This window comes from Mus pahari, chromosome 1, assembly GCF_900095145.1.
Source record: "Mus pahari chromosome 1, PAHARI_EIJ_v1.1, whole genome shotgun sequence".
NCBI classification, from domain to species: Eukaryota; Metazoa; Chordata; class Mammalia; order Rodentia; family Muridae; genus Mus; species Mus pahari.
In genome coordinates this window covers 46,029,640-46,050,774 of record NC_034590.1, presented here as the reverse complement: position 1 = coordinate 46,050,774, position 21,135 = coordinate 46,029,640, and the positions used below count along the sequence as shown (strand labels likewise).

The window sequence follows — 21,135 nt, the reverse complement described above, 5'->3', positions numbered from 1 at the left end:
TCCTTCTTCAGGTTTCTCTCTGCCTCTGCCTCTGTGCCTCTGCCTCTGCCTCTGCCTCTGCCTCTGCCTCTGCCTCTGCCTCTGCCTCTGCCTCTGCCTCTGCCTCTGCCTCTGCCCCCCACCTCTGTGTGTGTGTGTGTGTGTGTGTGTGTGTGTGTGTGCAGATAGATAGATAGATAGATAGATAGATAGATAGATATAGATATAGATATAGATATAGATATAGAAACAGATATAGACAGATAAACAGATATAGAAATAGAGATAGAGTTAGAGATAGAGATAGAGGGAGAGGGAGAGGGAGAGGGAGAGAGAGAGAGAGAGAGAGAGAGAGAGAGAGAGAGAGAGAGAGAGAGAAAGAGAAATAGATATATATCAGGGCCCATGAAAAGTCTATCCCAGACCTGCATTAGATGCAAACTAGTCAACCAGTCAGATCATTGAGATGCTAATGAAACACAGTAAGCATCAGGTGCCCCTATCTTTACTTTCTTTAGTGTCTCAGTTGGGGTTCTATGTTTGTTTTAACTTTCTTCTTTCATTTCTCAAGTGATAACAGTGAAACTTCCTGGCCTGAATTCTCTGTTATGTTTCTAAATCCTGTCATTGCCTGTGGTGAGGGAGGATGACAAAAAGATGGAGTTAATTTTACCAGCCTCCTTGGGTGTGAATATATTGCTCAGATTGTTTGCATACCTTTCACTTTCAAAAGTAATTATTCAAGCAGAAAGCATGTGTGTATTATGCTGGAAGTCATGTCCATCTGATGGACTGAATAATTGACTCAAGAGAAAAACAGCTTTTATTAGCCACCAATAGGTTAAAAGTCACTGCACGCCAAGCACGGCAGTTTGTAAGGTGTAAATGACAGATGGCTGGTCTACCCCCATCCAGACCACACAGTGTTTACCAAGTGCTGTTTGAGCAAAGCATCCAGTGTGTTCTCAGCAAGGAGAAGGATTCTATCCCTGGGCTTGCTGGGAACTGGTGATCGCACCTTGCAGGCCTCAATGCAGCTATATGTCAGAATCCCCGAGGACTTCCACAATGAAAGCTCTGAGATTCTTCATTATTTTTAAGGAATTTTTACGTGATTTTTAAAAAAACCCTCTCACGTGTTCATCATATGTGAACAGGGCTGGAAACCACTGTGGTAATAGGCTGTCTCTACACCTTGGCCTGGAGGATGTTTGGAGGTAGACAAGTCTTTCTCCTTAGCAGCTGTCCTGTGTACCATAGGATGTTTAGCCACATTCTTGAGTTTTATCCACACAGCCTTCACTTTATCTGACAATCATAGATGCCCTCAGACATAGCCCGGTGTCACTGGGGACATTACAGCTCTAGAAGGGGACACTACAGCCCTAGAAAGGACAAGGCATGTTCTGAGATCTCCAGCCTCTGGGCTACTGCTGCTAATGCCCTGTCTCCCTCACAAGCCAGACAGTGTTGCAAGTGCCCTGTCAGCCTGTGTGGCCCAAGCTACTGATGCATGCTAATTATGCATGCACACCCTAAAGACCAATTTCTCAGGGCCAAGCCATATTAAATCAAGCATTTAGCTTGGAGATTTTGTATGTGATTCTAGATTTGGGCCTCTGTGAGAATGCTGGAAGATAGCCAATAGGTATTAAACAGCCAAAGATGTGGCTTGTCCTTCCTTATTATCTATGTACCCACAGTTCTCAGCAACAGCCTCCCTCACACCTCAGCCACTCTTTCTTTTGTGTAAATTTCCCTATGCGATTGAGTTAAACAAAGCCTCTTCTATAGCATGGACAGATCCCCCAACACTGACTTGAAAATCTGTGCTTATCCCAGTAATGGCTTTTAGAGAAAGAAACCTTGGGAATACTCCAATAAAACCCTGCTAGCGTTTGACCCAGCTGTGACACCTGCTACATCCCAGGCCCTGTGCTAGGCATCTGGAGGCAGAGATGAATTAGATCCAGGGCTTGTGTTTGCCATAAAATCTACTATGGTGTTATCTAAAAGCTTGTACGAGAAAGTATCAAAAAACAAAACTCAGTCCAGCTTTACAGTTCAGTGAAAAGAACACATCAGAAAACCATAGACATGGAAGAAGAATCTTCCAGTAAGGGAAAAGAAAAATAGGAAAACATACATGACTTTTTTGTCTTATTGCCTTGTTCTAATTTTCATTTTTGTGGGGTTTTTTGGGGGGAGGTGTTTGAAAGAGAGAGAAAAAGAACAGAAAGTCGAGTGGGTAAGCAGTTGGGAAGCTTCTGGAAGGAGTTGGGGGTGGAGGAAACATGATCAAACTGTAGTTTTAAGAAATACGTAGGTGAATAAATAAAAGTTAATTTTATAAATACATGTAAAAACAATTAATGAAAATGGGCCATACATTTGAAAGAGAGCAAGGGGGGGGGGCTTATGGGAGGGCTTAGAAGGAGGAAATGAAAAAGGAACTGATGTAATTATGCTATCATCTCACAAAATAAATAATTTGAAAAGGAAAAGATGGGGGCCCTTTTGAGGGGATATTTGAGTCAGCAATGTACTTGTATCATGCAAGCTTGAGGATCTGAGTTCAGTATCCCAGAACCCATGTAAACAAAGGAGCATGGCAGTGTGTACCCATAATTCCAGGGCTAGGAATCACAGAGGCGGGAGGATCTTTGAGGAGCCACGTTGGTGGGCATAAGATTCAGTGAGAGACCCTGTCTCAAAACCATAAGTAAAGTTGGGAGTGATTGACGAAGACGGTCAGTGTTGACCACATACAGAGAGAGAAAGAGAGAGAGAGAGAGAGAGAGAGAGAGAGAGAGAGAGAGAGAGAGAGAGGCACTGGACGACTATATAAGCAGATGTTTGCATCTTCAGATGGCTACCTCTGACTGGTAATTAAGACAATAGTTTTTGTTGCTTCCTTCCAGACTTCCTATATATTTTGGAATTGTCCCCAAATGATCACATATTGTCTTTCCAATAAGGAAAAGCTTTATCCCCCCCCCGAAAAGCTTTATTTTTAAAGTCCAATATTAAAAGGAGGTTAGATAGAAATATATTTAAATATAAGGAAGTAGCTAGGTAGACCAGTTAGTGTCCTTGTGATGTTGTACTCCCTAGGGTGGAAATTAACTCTGCGTGAGACTGGATAGAAGGAGGGAGTGGGCATTTGTCCCAGAGCAGGCTGTTGCCCTGAGAGCGAGCAACCATTTGCCTGGTGGGCAAGCCTGGAAAGGCATCCCTGCCTATGTGGGGGAGCACTGGGGATGTGGATCTGTAAGAAAGTGCTTTCGTAACTTGCACAAAACTTGGGTACATAATAAAAATATTCTTAAATATCAATAATTAAAGTGTTTACATGTTTGAACCAGTGTGGCAGGGTTTGACATCTGGAGACAGAACACAGGAGGGAGAGATACAGAGTCTGGGGTCCCCTTGACCTGCGGTTGCATCCTCCCCTTTAATGTGGTCCTCTATGTCCCACATATGGTCGTAGATCCAGAGTTCTGATCCCCAAAGACCATCCTCGTGGCTGCCCTCCAGCAGGAGGCCCCCACCTCTGCCGGTCCATGTGACAGATACAATAGATGGGGTCTTACTTTCTCCTTGGCACCTTTTCTCCTGGCCTTTATCTTTCCGTTGCTGACCTCACAGCAAAGCAGAGGAGAGAGTGTCTTTCTTCCTGTAGTTTTTCAGATATCTCTGCTGAGTCTGGTGGGAGGTCACTAGGGCTGTTCATAATGAGGAACAAGGTCTTTGCCTGGAAATACCAGCTTGGGTTTTGTTCCTGGCGTCCTAATAATGAAGCATAAAGGACTGGTGACATGACCCTCAGTACACAGTGACATTTCTCAGAGTGACGACAGCATCTTCCTCTGCCTGGATTGCCTCACGATTCACTACAGCTCTACACACACCCTTCTGCTGCTTGTTACTGCATTTTCTTTTGTGGTTGACACTATACCACCGCATCATTACTTAAAATAGTAATAATTAATACATTAACTTGAAAAAAATGAAGATCTCCCAGGCAGAATCAGGAAAGAACTTGGCTTATGATGACACTCACACAGAAAATAATCCCTCCTGGATCAGAAATGAGGGAACAATCACATCTTCCTAGTATCTTATTGCTTCCAGAGTAAAGAGGCTGGCCTCGTGCCTCTCACATTTTACTGCAACATTTTTTTTTTTTTTTACCGACAATAGCTTTGTCCCTCCCACACCACACCCTTACAAAAGTAATCTGTCAACCTGGGAATCTATTTCTTCAGTCCCATTCATAAGAAATGACCCATCAGTACTGAGTGATGGGAAGAACAGAAGCAACTTCATTTGCCAAGATTTGTGAAACATGCCTGATGAGTGTCTTGTTCTTGTAGAATGAGCTGTCAAAATAGCATGCTCGCCATTTCCTTCATCAGAAAAATAAACCCACATCCAAGACCCAGGGAATAATTGTTCTGCATTTATGGTCTCCAGCTTTATTGCAATTATTTGTTCCTGCCTTGCATATGATAGAAATGTTTCTCAGTTGAAGTCAGTGATAGTGTGTGGAATCACAATGTAACTTGAAGACACAGGCTAGTTTAACACACATTGATTTCTGCTTTTGTTTTTTGTTTTGCTTTCTTTTCTTTTCTTAATGGCATGGAGTGTTTTGATTCTTAAAATAGATAATACATTTACAAGTTTTAAAATCTCAATATAGAAAGACACATTATGAGACGTCATCCCTCCTCCTCTGTCCTCCCTTCACCCATGCCTTAGCCTGCCAGTAGACGATGTCACTGGTACAGGCATGTAGCTGAGTGTCCCTTATCTGACATTCTGTCTTGGTAATTTATGGTTTAGGGTTCTTACAGGTGTTATAATCATTGCATATATCTCATAAGATGTTAGTAAATTTTGATCAAGAGAAATGCTTTATGGGGTGGGGAGATGATACAATGAATAGGAACACTGACTGCATAAGCATGGGGACCTGAATTTTCATGCCCAGAGCACAGGGCAGAACAGGGAAGCATGGCAGGTGCCTATAACCCTGTCGCCACAGCAGGCAGAGACAGCTGGACTGCTGATGTTCACTGACCCACCAGGCTAGCAAAATCCATAAGGTTGAGGTTCAGTGGGAGACTCAAGCTCAAGGTATTAAGGCATAGAGTGGTAGTCTAGGACCTAATGTTCTCTTCTGACTTCTACATGCACATGCACGGACACATGTGCTCACAGACACAGTTATCTACAAACATACAAACACACACACACACACACACACACACACACACACACACAAACTATATCTACAGGGGACTCAGAGGGCCTTGGAGATGATGAAAGCATTGCATTTTGGCTGTGGCTTTGTCCCAGGAAGTCACGTGAGTGGTATGATTTGTGTCAGTGCTCAGAACGCTTTGGATGCTGGCATTCTGTATCTCACATTCTCACACACTCTTCCAGATGTTCCATGTACCTTTAAGACCCTTCTTCGTTCCCATGATTTAGATTTTTAGGTAAGGGCTTATGTTGGACCTTATTCAAACATACAAAAAGGATACTTTTTTTTGCAGCTGTAACCTCTTCTATCATGTTGATCTGATAGAGTCTGTTAAACAAGAAATAGTTAGATATTCTGATAGCCATCCCTTCTCTCAAGCCACGGTTGGTTCATGTTACTCGTCTGCCACTTTGGGCCTGGGCAAGCCTATCTGCTGGGTAAGTGCTTGTGAAATTTGCAAGCCAGTTCCCTTCTGTCATCTTGTTCAAGGGGCTTGTCAAGCCTTCCCTGTGAGCACAGTGGCCCTCTCATTATCCACATAGAGGATGGCAGGGTATTTTAATGACAGGAAATCTAGACACTGGTACCTCACATTGTGACAGCAGACAGAGGATTCAATTCTCCAGGGACAACGGGGACTACATTTCTTCCCAGAAAAATCATACAATGTGAAGACAATGCCTTGAAAAGGGGGTTTAAAACCCAACCCTCATTGGACAAAAGAGCTAACATCTTGTAATCCAGTACTTGAAAGATGAAAACTACATAGTAAGTTTGAGGCTAGTACAGGACACTTGAAAGGCACAAGGAAGGAGGGAGAAAGAGGGGGAGGGAGGAAGAGAGAAGTCAGCCCCTAGCCAGGATGGGAATCACAAATGAACTGGGAATCCAGTATACTTTCTTAGTATTTAACCATACAGGACCTGCCAGAGAAAGCTCTGGAGTGCATACCTATCATTCAGTTAGTCCAGAAGATGTTCCAGAAGCACCTGCAGTTTGCACAGGCCACAGGATGGGAGAACGTGCATCTGGCCTCCTTGATTAGACTAAGGTGAACTGTTTTCTCAGACTTGGCCCTCCTCTCTTCTCAGACTTCCTACTGTTCAGAGCCCCCACAGGTTTGGAAGTTTTCTGGTAATACTAGCCGGAGGCACAGCCCCAGCTTCCTATCTCTGAGATGATAGGATAAAGCCCCACTGGTAGAACTCATCTGCCTCCAATGTGCACGCTTGGAAAGGTGAAGCCGGAGGTGCCGACCTGCAGCTCCTCGTGCCACCTGTGAGCCTTAGTGAAGAGGCTCCTAACAGTCCTGGGCATCAGGAGGAAAAGAGCGTGAAGTGAGGGTGGGTGGTGTCAAAATTATCACCTGATTGCTAGGGAGATGGCAATCATCACTAATGGGAAGAATAGGCAGCAGCACGTGGACTGGGCAGAGAAACAGCCCACGCGTGCGTTTGGAAGAGGAGGGGCTCACTGTGGAACCTGGGGTAGGAGAGAGTAGAAAGGGGCCACGCTCTGCAAGAAGTGAAATGGTAGAGGAGATGGGCTGGCTCTGTGGTGAGTTAGGCTTGATTGCAAACCCCAAGAAGCTGTATCCATGAACTGCATCCCTGAGCTTGCTCTGTTGCAGGACCAGAAAGGAGCCCGTAGGAACCAGGGTATGTAAGGAGAGACCTGAGGAGCTCGGTCACAAGGAGTCCTTGCTCCCTTGTATCCAGCCTTAGTTCTAACCAATGGCCTTCTGAGGGTAGTGCTGCCTCTTTACTTCATAGGGGAGGGGAAGCGACTGTGTCTGTGCCCTTCGTGGTTCCTAGCTGGGATGGATGCCTCTAACAAGTGACCTAGAAACAAGAGCAGAGAGGGGAATCCACACCATGTGCCTTGGGCTACACGGGAGGTGTCCAGGGAAATATGTGAATCACACAGAGGCGGCTTTGAATCCAGACTTAAACAGAAAGGGGTATAGGAAGAGACCAGGGAAAGCATGGGCAACAAAGGATGTGTTCTGTGGATCAGGTTGGTTAGAACCTTCTCCATCACCCCTTCTTGTTGGGACAGAAAGGAGACACCTCTACAGATAAGAGATTTATGGGCCAGCACGGTGGTATGTGCCTGTAGTCCGAGCTACTCAAGAGACCAGGGCTATTAAGATCATTTGAGCCCAGGAGTCTGGAACCAGTCTGAGCAACAAAGCCAGACTTCAGGGCTCATTAAGTAGAAATACAAGATTATATGACAGGATCTTACCTATATCATTTCTATACCTGTGGCCTCAGTGAACTGAAGATGATAGGGAAAATTGTGTCTGTACCAAATCTCTACAGAAATTGTTATATCATATTCCCTAAGCAATGAATACAGTGTAATGACTATATCCACTGTGCTGACAGTATTAGATATAAAGTCATCTAGAGGTGATTTTATGTATACAGAAGGAGGTATATAGGTTTTATACTATTCTTTTTTATCTGGGACACAGGTATCTGTAGATTCTGGTATCTGTGTGGTATCCTGGCATCCAATATTTTTTGGATATGAAGGAACCACTGACTATAAATTTCTGTTTAAAAACTGACGACTCCTGTGTTGTCCCACCTTCTCCTGTGTCTCTAAATTTCTTCAAATGATCAGCTCAAAGTAGTCCTTGGGTCAAGGAGGCATATTTGGGGGTAGTGTGTGCTGATCTCCTGTGGCTCCTGGCTTCTACAATAGGCTGCATTTCTTTCCTGCCTAGCTCTCATCCACGCTAGAGAGAGAACTCTGCAAGCGTGGAGCAGCAGCCTTAGAAGGAAAACTGTGCGGAGTACGCAGCAGAAAAAGGAAAGGGGAACCCAAAGAACCACAGAATGGAGCCAAGGGAGAACAGGGAGCCACAGAGCTGCCACGAGAGGAGCATGGGTGGTGGGCTAGGGATGTGGGTGACGAGGGGGAACTTCATGAGAACTGGCTCACACTAGTGGAGAGGGAAGCCAGTCAGAATGAGATGAGGACAGGGCCAGTAAAGAGCTGTGACCTCTGAGCATCAGCAGCTGGAGAAGCTTGCCTGTAACTTCTGATCATGCCATACATGCTTCTCTAGGTAGAGACGGGGATAGCCTGGTGATCTGTAGATGGAGAGAAGCCCTGCTTCCTGGTAAAGGCAGAGACCAATCTGCCCACCTGTGTGTCCTATAACGGTCTTCTGCGTCTCCTCTAGTGTCCTGCCGCAGTATGCAAGGAGAAGTCTAAGAAAGTGTCCCAGGTTGTTCCTGACTGACGGGTCTCATTTTCTCTGTAGGGCAGGTGTGAGTCAGGGCTCAGAGGAAAGAGGAACTGTTCATCTGGAGGGCTGGTGAAGGGATGTGGTGTCTGTGGTAGGTCTCGTGGAAAAGCCAGGTAAAGTTTCTAGGTATAGGTTAAGTGGTGGTGGACCGGTGTCAGGCCTCAGCACCTGGAAATCACCATAAACACCCAGGTATATAAACAGGACCATTTACGTAGACCCTGGGCACGGTATTTAGAAGATGTACAGCCAGCAGGTACCATCTATCCCAAACAACCATGCAGGAAAGCCCTAGTAGTTCCAGGGTTTGGGACACCACTGAAGCTATCTCATATGGAACAAGATACCCCATGTCTGGAATATATCCTGTGGTGAAAGAAAGGGAGAGTGGGGGGGGGGGAGAGGAAGAGAAGCAAGCACGAAGGGAGTAGGGCAGAAGAGAAGAAACACAGGCTTTATAGGGAGTCTGCCTGACCCCTCGGGAGAGTTTACCTGCTGGGCATGCGCTCAGAAAGCCAATCAGCTCTGGAAAGGAAAGCAATGAATCATTTATGATTGTTTTCGCTTTGTATTCATTAAAGGCCTCTGCACTATTATTATGGAGCCTTAATTGGCTTGGAACTCTGAACAGCCTCCTCCAGCCCCTGCTCCTCCCTCTGCGATCAGAAATTCCTGGAGCGAGCTAGCAAGCTTGCAGGAGAGCAAATCTTGCTTGGGAACAGGGGCTGCCGATGCAGAGCCTCTCAGAAGATCAAATGGAACGTGGTCGCTTTTCTTTCTCCTCTCTGATCATATATTAATAAATGTATCCCATCAGGGCTCTTGCGCCCCTCCTCCCTGTGAGCTCCTGTCAGCTGCCTGGACTCCCTTCGCTCCCTTTGCCTCCTCAGCCACTGGACCGGTTTTTCCGGGTTCCTTCTGTCATCAGGGTCTCCCAGGCACAATGGCTTCACGCATGATAGCGTGTGTCCTTTGTTCTGAGTGCCATGCCAGCCACTGAACCAGCAACAGGATGTGGGGTTACCTGATTTACTTCTTTTAATACACGTCGGTGTAATTATAACTGCATAAAGGGAAGACAAATTGGCAAGTAATTACGATGTTAATTTGGCAATGTTTTATCATATTGTGGAAGCACAATTTCCTCTCTAATTGTATTGGGGGGGACACATTTATCTACACTGCAGCTTATTGAAGGTTTCTTGAGAATGGAAACGAAATACACAGGAGACAGGAAATCCAGCTCTCCTCCCCATAAATATTACTTTATTTGCATGTGTTTTTGCAGCCTCCTTAGGAAAAAAAAAAAAAAAAAAACGCTAACTCGTTTATTCAGGCCCAATTAATGGAATGCCACAGAATGTATAATTAGGTTGTGACAGGCTAGCTGATGGATTGCCTCGTGTGTGGAAACCAGAGGCACCCCCCGGTTTAAATGGCTGAACCTTCCCTTTCAGAACCTCACAGGCTGTGCGTGCCTCACCACTGTCCCCCCTGAGAATGCCAGCGTGGTTCCAGGAAAATGTCCCAGTCCTGGGTGCCAAGAGGCCTTCTTCACCTTCCTCTGTGTGATGTGTGTGTGCAGCTTGATCGGGGCCATGGCCCAAACCCCTTCTGTCATCATCCTCATCAGGTAAGCTGCCCCCTCTACCCCCAAGTCCCTGAGAGTCAGCTTGGCCTATGGCGCCTTTCCACCTGGCACATGTCGGCAGGGCTCCCCAGCATCGGAGCCCTGTGAGTCTTGCAAGCAAGGTGAGAGGGGGCTGCATCCAGGAACACAGCAACTGTAGGCTAAGAGGAAACAATCACAAGCCTAGTGCACCAGGACAGTAGTGGAAGGGCACTTCCATAACCTCCCAGGAATAACCAATGAGGCGACGTTGAGAAGCAGTCTACATTGATCTTTTCAGTAGGACTGTTGGTAAAATAAAATGAAAACACGGGACTGATGACCCGTGCTTGTAACCCATACCAAACCGGGACGTAGCAGATCTTGCTTATAATCGTTATGGTAGTGAGATGAGAGACAGAGACAGGCAGATCCCTGGAAGCTTGCAGGATAGTTAGTCCAGGCTCTTCAGGGACGTTTTAGGCCCGTGGGAGACTCTGTTTCAAAGCAAAATGTGGAATGGAACAACATCCAAGGTCGTTGTCCTCTGACACACACACACACACACACACACACACACACACACACACTAAAATGGCATTAAGTGAGCCAAGTTCTTATGCCCAAGCCTTGCACTTCTGTCAAGCAGCCATCTACCCTTGGACACAAGGGTCCCCCAGATTTGTTTCTGAATCAGTCACATAGACAGCAGCACTTGTCCTGCCTGCCTGACATCTCCCATGCTCTGGACCCTTCCAGGTCACGTGCGCAAACCACTCTACAGACGTAGAGGTTAACCACACTAAGGGGCCTATGGCATGCAGGTCATGATTGCTTTCGTATGAGTAAGTGGCTGCAGCAAGACACCCAGAATTCTATAGCCCCTTGTCTCTGGGAAGATGGCCTGGAGGCAGACGAGGATGTCGCAAGCTTCATCATTCACAGTGGTATTGCTATCTTGATTTGTATGAGGCACCTGTAATAGCACTGACCTGCATATATCCTAGTGTCCGTCTGGGTCCAAAGGAAGAACCCAGTGCACAGAAAGGCTCACCTCACCACATGCATAAGCAAGGTAGTTGAAGGTCAAGGGCTGGGGATGGAAATGAGGGGCTTGGAGCCACCTTGATTCCTTGCACAGCATCAGGCGCTTTCCCAGGCTTTGGCTACCATGCCCTTTGCTGGCAACACTCCCAAAAGTAGATGTATGGGAAGCCCTCGTGTTACCCAGACGGCCATTAGCAGTGGCTTCTGAGTGTGCAGAGGCATTGAGGCTGCAGTAGCAAATTGCCATCTTATTCTTAGGAAGTTCAACCAATTCATACCCAGCACCCTCAGATGGCTGTGGTCTGACAAGTCAGTCAGTTTCTGCTAGTGGTCTTGAAAAGCCTATAAGTCCTTCTAGAAATGCAATATGCCAGTGTGAGTCAAGCGCCATAAAAATATTCAGGCCCCTGCAGTCACCTATCCCCACTTGTGGCCATTTATCTCAAGAAAATACCTCTCTACAAGAAGAAAAAAACTCAACACAGACAGATTTTTTTTTTTTATTATTGCAACGTTAACTATAATAGCAGAAAGACCTGAATTGAAGTAGTGAGTTAAATTATGGAACTGCAGTTCAAAGGAATAATGAAAAATCTTAAGAACGCGCGAAGTGTTTATGAAATGAGCCATTGAATTTGAAACCGTACGTGGAAGGCGATTATATATAATATGCATATGAACAAAACCCTTCAGGTTTCATATATGGGTTGATGGTGGCTGTTTTATAAGCAGTTTGTTTTTCATTAGAAATTCTCCTGAAACTGTATGGTAATACTCACACACAGAAGGAACCTGGAAGCAGTAAGAGGGACCCTCACTACCATTAGTTGTGACAGGTCCACTTATTTCTCACACGTGAGTTTCCACAACATCCCAGCCTCCAGATTCTGGGTGGCAAAACTCTGGCTGTGGAAGTATTAGCTGTTTCCAAGGCTCAATTTGATAAACAGATCGTGTAGTTTTGTGAGACACACTGGATCCCCTTTAAATAGGTCAAGAACTGATGGTCTCCATGACCTGTGCTCACATCTATGAATGCTTTTTACCTAAAGCACTTGTACATGTTCCTATTGAAGGGGATCATAATGCATCATTCCATCCCTTTCCCAGTCCATCTTGCCATTAGAGAAATTCTAGGCTGAAATTGGGATACCGTATGCAGGTAGATCACAGCAGAAAATTAGGCCCTTGCACTGGTCCAAATCAGTGGGCTTATTCTTATGCTGCCCAGAAGTTGTCAATAGGAACGCTGAAGTAAGCGAGGAGAGCACTCACAAGCATGGGAACCCCTGTTCGATTCCCAGGACCCACATAAAAATGTCGGGCATAGTGAAGCATACTTGTAATCCCAACAATGGGGAATAGAAACAGGATTCCTGGGGTTTGCTAGCCAGCCACCCTAACCTAATCGATGCACTTCTGGAAAATGAGAGCCCTCATCTCTAAGGAGACGGATGGCATTGTAAGGATGACAGAAGTTTTCTTCTGGCCTCTAAACATACAAACATGCACATGTATGTGTGCACATGTATGTGTGCATGTGTGCACGTGCACAAGCATACACATAATGTATTAATAAAGAATGCTGAAAAGAAATCAGGAAAGCAAATGCTCATTTGGACGATGCTCTTATTTTAAATTACTGTAAATATCCCCCTTTTACACATGAAGAAACTGGCTCTCTTAGTCAGGGTTTCTATTCCTGCACAAACATCATGACCAGGTAGCCAGTTGGAGAGGAAAGGGTTTATTCAGCTTACACTTCCACATTGCTCTTCATCACCAAAGGAAGTCAGAACTAGAACTCAAGCAGGTCAGGAAGCAGGAGCTGATGCAGAGGCCATGGAGGGATGCTTCTTACTGGCTTGCTTCCCCTGGCTTGCTCAGCCTGCTCTCTTATAGAACCCAAGACTACCAGCCTAGAGATGGCACCACCCACAAGGAGCCCTTCCCCCTTGATCACTAATTGAGAAAATGTCCCACAGCTGGATCTCATGGAAGCACTTCCCCAACTGAAACTCCTTTCTCTGTGATAACTCCAGCTTGTGTCAAGTTGACACACAAAAACAGCCAGTATACTGGCCTAGCAGTGGCTACGCAATTTTTTTTTTAAGGTCTCACAACCAGTAAGTTAATGATGGTAAACCTGAATCCCAGCTTTTCTGCAGATCTTTCAATAAACATTCTGCCTGAGCCTCCATTTCTTCATAACTAAGATGTGTGGTCCTTGTGGGAACCAGTTTCTCTGCAGGATATGAAGCAAGATCTTAGCACCTTCCTCACTTTGTTCCCAGTGACACAGAAGCTGAAAGGAAATCACATTCCAAGTGATAAATAGCCTAGCTCATTACACCAGCATGTTTTCTTGATAAGGAGATTTGCCTTTATTTATGTGTCTTTCAAGTTAAACCTTCAAATGAAAGTGCAAAAACTGTAACCACAGAGCAGGAACACCACAAGGAACTTGGCTTGTATTATGTGTGTCTTCCAAAGAGTGTTCGTTCTGCTCAGAGATGCAGATCTTAGGACCTGGAACTGGTACCTGGCTCTCTCAGCCAGAGACCTAATACCACTGTTCAGTGGGAGTTATAACATACTTCCCCGGGGGATCACTCCGCAGTACCGCGCTCTCTATGGTTAAAAAGACACGTGCATTTCCCCAAGGATAGATTTTACTGAAAGTCTTAGGATCTAGCAACAATTATAAAACCTACTTTTTCACAGTCTTTTGCAGACTACCATGACAAAATACCATAGATGTGGTAGTTTATACCCGATAGGAATTTGTTTCTTACAGGTCAGGAGACTAGGAAGTTAAAGATCAAGGCTAGGTTATCTGAGGGTCACTTTCAGTACATAAATTCTCCTTGTGTTCCAAGGTAGTAAGGAGACAAAGGACCGCTCTTAGGTTCTTCCCCTCTAAGGACATTAATCCACTCACGCAGGCCTTGGTCTTAGGACCTAAACGCTGTACAAAAGCCCCACTATCACACTGGGGGTAGGTTTGGATGGAATAATTTGGGGAAGATAATGAGTCTATAATATACATACAGTTTTTTTTTTTGTTTGCTTGTCACATTTGACCTGTTATAATAAGAAGCCCAAAGCATACACACCAAGGCTCAAGCCAAGTCATAGATCAGTGGGTAACTAACTGCCAATGGGCTGATGGAATCATCTAAGAATATTATTCTGGGACTGGAAACATCATTCAGTCAGTTAAGTGTCTACTATATAAGTATGAGGACTTGAGTTTTGATCCCCAGCAACCTAGTAAAAAAAAAAAAAAAAAAAAAAAACAAAAAACAGGCACAGGCGCCTGTACAAGCTTTGTACTAGAAAGGTAGAGATAGGTGAGTCCTTAGCGCTTAGGTTCAGTGAATGACCCTGTCTCAAAAATAAGGTAGAATGAGACTAAGGAAGGCACCTGACATTAACTCCTGCCCTACACACCACACCACACACCACACACCACACACCACACACCACACCCACATCCACACTTCTTCTAGCCACATAGTCAATAGATAGGCTTATACTTATTATACCAGATATTCTACTGGTAATGATAGTCTAAAAATTTTTTTATACAGGACCAAGTCCTACAGCCTCACTGCATTGTGTGGGTCTGGTTTCTAGTCTTCCAGCCACACTGAAATGCTCCAACATGTTTAAGGTTCAACCGTAAGGTACTGGTTCCATGCCTAGCCAAGTCGTTCAAGAGTATAGTCGCATGCAGCCCTTCACCCCTTAAGAAACCACAATGGCAACAGATAATAAGAAGTGACACTTTGAAACCCATGTGTATATTGTCCAATCAATTTCCCTCAGACTCTTTTACCACAAACCCATGGGTATATATTCCCCTGCCTGGTAAGCCAGAGACATCTGCCGAGCTTGCCACCCACATATGCATTCCCTCAGCAGAGGCTGGGTACTCGACAAGGAGCTAAGATTGAGGCATAAAGGTAATCGTAACACAAGTAGTAGGGGAGAAGGCAAGTACTGAGTAAATCATAAGTGTAAGAGGAGTGACCTGCAGTGTGGACCCACCTGTCTATAATTATCCAACCCCATCTCTACAGGAACTCTCACTTTCCAAAACATTACACTCTGGAGAACATGTAAGATTGTTCTTAGGGGCCTACCATACATGGCAAACTCAAGTCAGGATGACTGAGTCAGTTCAAAGCAAAGTCCCGGGGCCAGTAGAAGGAACCTTTCAGGATTACAAGGTACTAAAACTTGATGCACAAACCTGGGCCCCAGCTGGCCCACCCAGAATGCCAATCCATGCAAATCTGACGGGTTTTACAAAACAGCCCATGAACTTTGAAGGTGTTCCTGGTTCCAGTTGCAGCTTAGGAATTTGCTGAGCTGGTGTTCCCACATGCGCATCCCCTACCCAGCTATGGTGGCGCTTCCTGCTAGAAACTGAAACACACTGCTCTAAGTTTAGACTCCAGGACAGAATTTACATCCAGTCCTTCCAGCTCAGGTTATTAAGGGGGAAAAAAAAAAACCGCTTAATTCCTAAACTTATCTTGGCACCACAGTTGCAGCCAATTTTTAGACATTTAGCAAGAAAAAAAGAAGAAAACCTATTAATAATTTTCCAAGGTAGGATCTGATGGACAGCAACAAATAACTCTGAGTCTGTTAATTAAAATGGGGTTGATAAGAATCTTTTTCTCCCCTCCATCTCTCTTTATGTAGGACAGTCAGCCCTGAGCTCAAGTCTTACGCGCTGGGAGTTCTTTTTCTGCTCCTTCGTTTGTTGGGTACGTATTGTCCCTTCACTCCCTCCGTAATGAGCTGGATGAGTATTACCAGGTGAGTGGGGATCTGGGAAACTGTCCCCACTCCTGGGTTTGCCTCTTTTCCTTTTCTATCATGTTTATTTATTAGTGTCCTACTTTCATTTCCCATTGCAACAATAAAACACTCTGACCCGAGCAATTTGAAGGGAGGACGGGTTTATTTTGCTCACAATTCCAGAGTACAGTCTGTTATTCCCAGAAGTCAAGGCAGCACGAACTTGAAGCAGCTGGTCATATCCGCCTTGAAGGGTAGAGAGAGAGAAGGAGGCCATACATACCTATCTCACCCACTTTCCCTTTTGTCTACTGCCAAGGATTCAAACCCCATGACATAGAGCTACACTAGCAAATGGCTCTTCCCACTTCAAATAGCATCAAGTTCCCCACAGACATGCATGTAGGCCAACTTGAACCACACAGCCCCACACTGAGACTCCTTTCTCAAGTGATTCTGGGTCTGTCCCATTAACAAATTTAAACTTGCCATCACTTTAAATGTGAAATTGTTATTTTAAGTTCAGACACCACCATTCTAGAGCCCTCTGATGTCACAGGAGTCACATATACCAACTCAGGTCCTCATGTCTGCCTAAATCTTCATTAGCCACAGAGATGCTGCAGTGACTCCAAAGGGGAGGAAAAATTTACTGGTGCAATTTGGTCCTAGCTTGCTTTCTCTTGCTGTAATAAACACCATGGCCAGAAGCAACTTGGGGGAAGAAAAGGGTTTATTTGGCTTACATGGATCACAGTCTGTCACTGAGGGAACCTGAAGGCAGGAGCCGAAGCAGAGGTCATGGAGGAACACTGTTTGCAGTCTTGCCTGCTTTGTTGTCTTATTCAGTGCATGGTCACATTGCATTGGTGTGACACCACCTACCTATAGTGGGCTAGGCTCACCCACATCAATCACTAAACAAGAAAATGTCCCATAGACTTGCCTGCAGGGCAACCTGATAGAGACTTTATTTTGCAATCAAGGCTCCCTCTTTGCAGATGACTCTAGCTTGTGTCAAGTTGACAAGAAACTTTCCATTAAGAAAACTCTGAGATATGCTTTCTTTCTGGGCTACCCGCTGGGAGTAAGAGGCACAATATTCATTACAGCTATTCAATTATTTTTTTATTTTTCTTGGATTATCTTATTTTTACTACCTTTTATTACTTATTATTTATATTGCTTTTATTATTCACCCAATTATTCAAATGCATCTATTTACCATGGGTTTCCAACAGGTGGACCAGCCCCACTGTATCACGCATGCTCTTTTCCTTGTGCCAAAGCTGAGATAAAAATGACTTGAGTGACTTTACCTGGAAAAGGAGGGTAGAAAATGAGGTAACTGTGTCCCGCACCCTAATAGTAAATATAAAGTTCTCACTCCAAGTGAATACAAAGATCTGGCACTAGAAATGTGAGGTTTGCAAAAACATTTTTTTTTTCCCATCAGCACAACAGCAGGGAGTTAGTTAAATCGGTGATAGTCTGCAATCCTGGTAGGAGCCACACCCCCATTAACATTCTGGAAAGGAGAATATTTGTAGACTTGGAAAGGACCCGACATGTAGAAGGAACAAAGGTGGCTTACTCTCCATTTTCAGATGACTATAAAGTATGCCTACCTATGGAAAAGTATTGGGAGGATGACCATCAAAATGGTACCAGATAGTTTTAATTAATAAGACTCTATATTTTACACATTGAAACCTTTGAATATCTGTACATATATATTACTTTTATAATGCTGTTAATTCCTATGAATTAATTGATAAATGCCCAAAGTATGGGAAAAAACCCACTCTTGAAAAGGAAACATATACTATAAGTTTCTTCCTCCCTAATCTTTGGGAACAATCAGTACCCCCCCCCACCCCCATCATCATCCTGGTTCTCTGTGGAGCAGGTCTCCTCCTGGCCAGTCTGTGTGTGTTGATGCACAGGGGCATCTTTGTCTTTTTTTTTGCTTCATGGGAAGCAGAAAGACATAGATGTGGAGATGCCCTAGATGAAAGACATTAAGCCGTCTTCAAATTACAACATGTTGGTGTTTCTGGGAAGCTGTGATAGCTTGAAAACTTCTACTGCCATAGATATAATAATACAGATTTTTTTTTCTTTTATCATGGGAAGTGTAGACAGATATATTATCACGTCCCCTGCCTTCAGTGGTCAAGCAACTGGAGAGATAGATAGACATGAAATACCAACAAGGTAAAGAGCCTCCTGTTGGAAAATGGTGGACCCATTCCTCAGGTAGTTACCCAGCAAAAATGACATTTGCCAAGCACCTCCAGTGTTCTGATCTCCCAGACCATACCAAGGTAGGTTCCCCCATGTCAGAGCTCAAAAGGAAGTAGATGTTTACCCTCATCTTTATAGTTACTGTAGAGGTCTCTACATCTCTAATACATATTAACGACTCTAGGCATGGCCTATAACATCAGGGCAAGGGAAATGCCTTGGTCAGTATGGCACTTGCCTCACAAGAATGAGGAGCTGTGTTCAGATATCCTAAGCCCACATAAGAAGATAGGCTCAATTTGCATGCCAGTAATTCTAAGAATGGTAGCCCAGGAGATAGAGGTATGTGTATCCATGGAACCACCAGACTAGCATCTAGCCATGTAGTTTTCAACATATGGGCTGTGACCCCCCCCCCTTTGGAGTCAAATGACGCTTTCACAGATGTGGTGTATCAGGTCTCCTGCATATCAGATATCTACATTAAGATTCATTAACAGTAGCAAAATTACACTTAGAGAGTAGCAACAAAAATAATCTTATGGTTGGGGGGTCATCACAACACAAGGAGCTATAGTTAAGGGCTGCAGCATTGGGAAGGTTGAGCACTAGTGATCTAGCTAGTGTGGGAAAGTTTCAGGTCAATCAACCATCTCGAACAAATCAGGATATCTCAAACAAAATTTGGAAGGTGCCTGAGGTCCAGCACCCAAGGATAGGTAGAATGATGGACATGCAATACCTACAAGTTAGAAAGCCTTCGTTTGGAAAGAGGTGGAACCATTCCGCAGGTAGTTATACAACAAGCTGGCATTTCCTGGGCACCTGCGGTGTTCTGAGCCCCCAGGCCATAGCAAGACGCTATGCAAAAAGAATGTCCTTCATAATAATCTCAATGGCAGAACACTGTAAAAGAATAAGTTATTTCTGAACATGATAGGATGATTGGAGATAAAACCACAACTTAGGTATCATAAGGTGATCCCTCACCACTCTGAAGCTGATCCAGAGTTTGTCCGTCTGCTTCGGGATAAGCAGGTACCATCAGGAACGGGGGATGTTTCCATTTCTGTGCCTATAAGCCAGAGCAAGAGAAAACTTTCTCATCATGGCCCATTACATGCATGCATATGCATAGATATAGCTGAAACAAAAACTTCATGGAAAAATACCTTTAATATGTGTAACACATTCTGATATCTTCTATTCTGCTCCAAGTTTCCTGGAAAGTTGGTCATGACCCAGCATATTGATTCTATTGCCCATTATGGGTCACAAATCAGTTTGGAAAACCCTGTGCTAAGAGGATATGACACTATCTCATCTTTTAATTAAAAGCGGCTTAGCTGAGAAGTCTTGGCACCTGGCCTAATTCCATCTCCTCCAGCACCCAGTAAGATTAACAGCCATTACTTTTAATGCAAGGCCAACGAATAAATCAGATACCATGACACTGCCAACCCTCGTGGTGCCCCATGTGGATAATGGGAATACAATGGGGACACTGAAATTGAGTGTGACATGATCTGTGATGGAGCCTGCACTGGTGTAACAGTGACTTGGGGAAGGGCCACCTAAGTTTGCCTTGAGATTCAAGTATTATGTCCTGAGCATAGACTAAGTAAGTGTTATGAAGATGTACAGGAACCAGTATAAGGCTTTCATGCTGCAGAGATCCCATTGAGGCAAGCTGGGTGAGACAGGGGCAGCCGCATGGGGCTGGTGTAGGTGGTGAGCTAGGAACTTGATGTGAAAGGTCTCCTGCCCCGTGGGTATCTTTGACCTTTATCTTTAAGGCAAGTAGAAGCTGCTATTAGGTACCAAGAGAATGACAAGATCCACTGTGTATTTCAGAAAGGGATGCTGTCTAAGCTCTGAATGAGGTACAGTCGATTAGAGTTAAGAGAGGGGTTTGCATTGAGATGGTAGAGCTGAAAATTAATGAAGAAGGGCCTTCATAGCTTGGTCTCTGAACTGAAGTTCAGTTGGCTCTCTACCTCTGCAAATTCCCAAAAGACAAATTAAAACAAAAACATCTTATTTTTCATTCTTTTTTTTTTTTCATTAAAAGAATAAAAACCAGAGTGTCTATACTGAGAATGTTCACATCGCCTTTTCACATCACTGCTTCTTAAGCAGTAATAATAGGAGCTACTTGGTATAGTATTTACATTATATTGTGCACCTCAGATAATCCAGGGATAGTTTGAAGTATGCAGGAGTATGGGTTAAGATAAGCAGGTGAGCTCGGGGGCAGGTGTACGGAGAGGTATGGGCCACGGCTGGGCTGTTCTAGAGTAACAAAAGAAATGTTCTGTGTCTGCGTCCTTTGTGGCTTTTGAGCTACTGGAAACATAGCTTGTATGGACTGTCCCATTTAATTTAAGTAGCAACATGTGGGCTAGTGGCTGTCATACTCAGCAGGGGTGTATAAGGGCCAGATGTTGATACATCGGGGCAGGAAGAAAGAGGTGAGCATGAAAGACCACACTAGGGTATGGGTGGGGTAAAGAGAAATGCTAGGGTCCAGAAATTAAGGTAACATGCTTTCCTGTGTTACTTTAGAATCTGAGAAGAACTAGCAGATAGAACAGGAATCTCAGTGGCACTGAGACACTGAGGTTGACACTGTGGACTGAGAACTTCCCTAACAGCCCTATGGCAGAAGTAAGTTTGCAGCCGATGGTATCAATAGGAGCTGAGGGGCAAGGAAAGCAGAGCTAAGAAATTGAGGATGACAGGTCAAGGATGTGGCTCAATTGTTGGAGTGCTTACCTAGCATGCTCGATGCTCTGGCTTTGATCGCTAGCAACATATAAAAGCAGGCACGGTGGTGTAGTTTCAGAGAGAAGATGGCCGGGGGATCAGAAGTTCAAGGTCATCCATGTCTACTTAGGAAGCCTG

At 44.6% G+C, this 21,135-nt stretch overlaps 1 protein-coding gene across 3 annotated transcripts in view; it reads left to right on the top strand.

Moving 5' to 3' along the window:
* Window positions 1–21,135, top strand: part of Slco3a1 (solute carrier organic anion transporter family member 3A1) — a 281,111-nt gene that overhangs the window by 242,849 nt on the left and 17,127 nt on the right. For all 3 annotated transcript variants that reach the window (XM_021189846.1, XM_029540392.1, XM_021189837.1), the window contains exons 8-9: window positions 9,971–10,146; window positions 15,886–15,950. In XM_021189846.1, coding sequence (XP_021045505.1) covers window positions 9,971–10,146; window positions 15,886–15,950 — 241 coding nt within the window. The remainder of the gene's footprint in view (window positions 1–9,970; window positions 10,147–15,885; window positions 15,951–21,135) is intronic.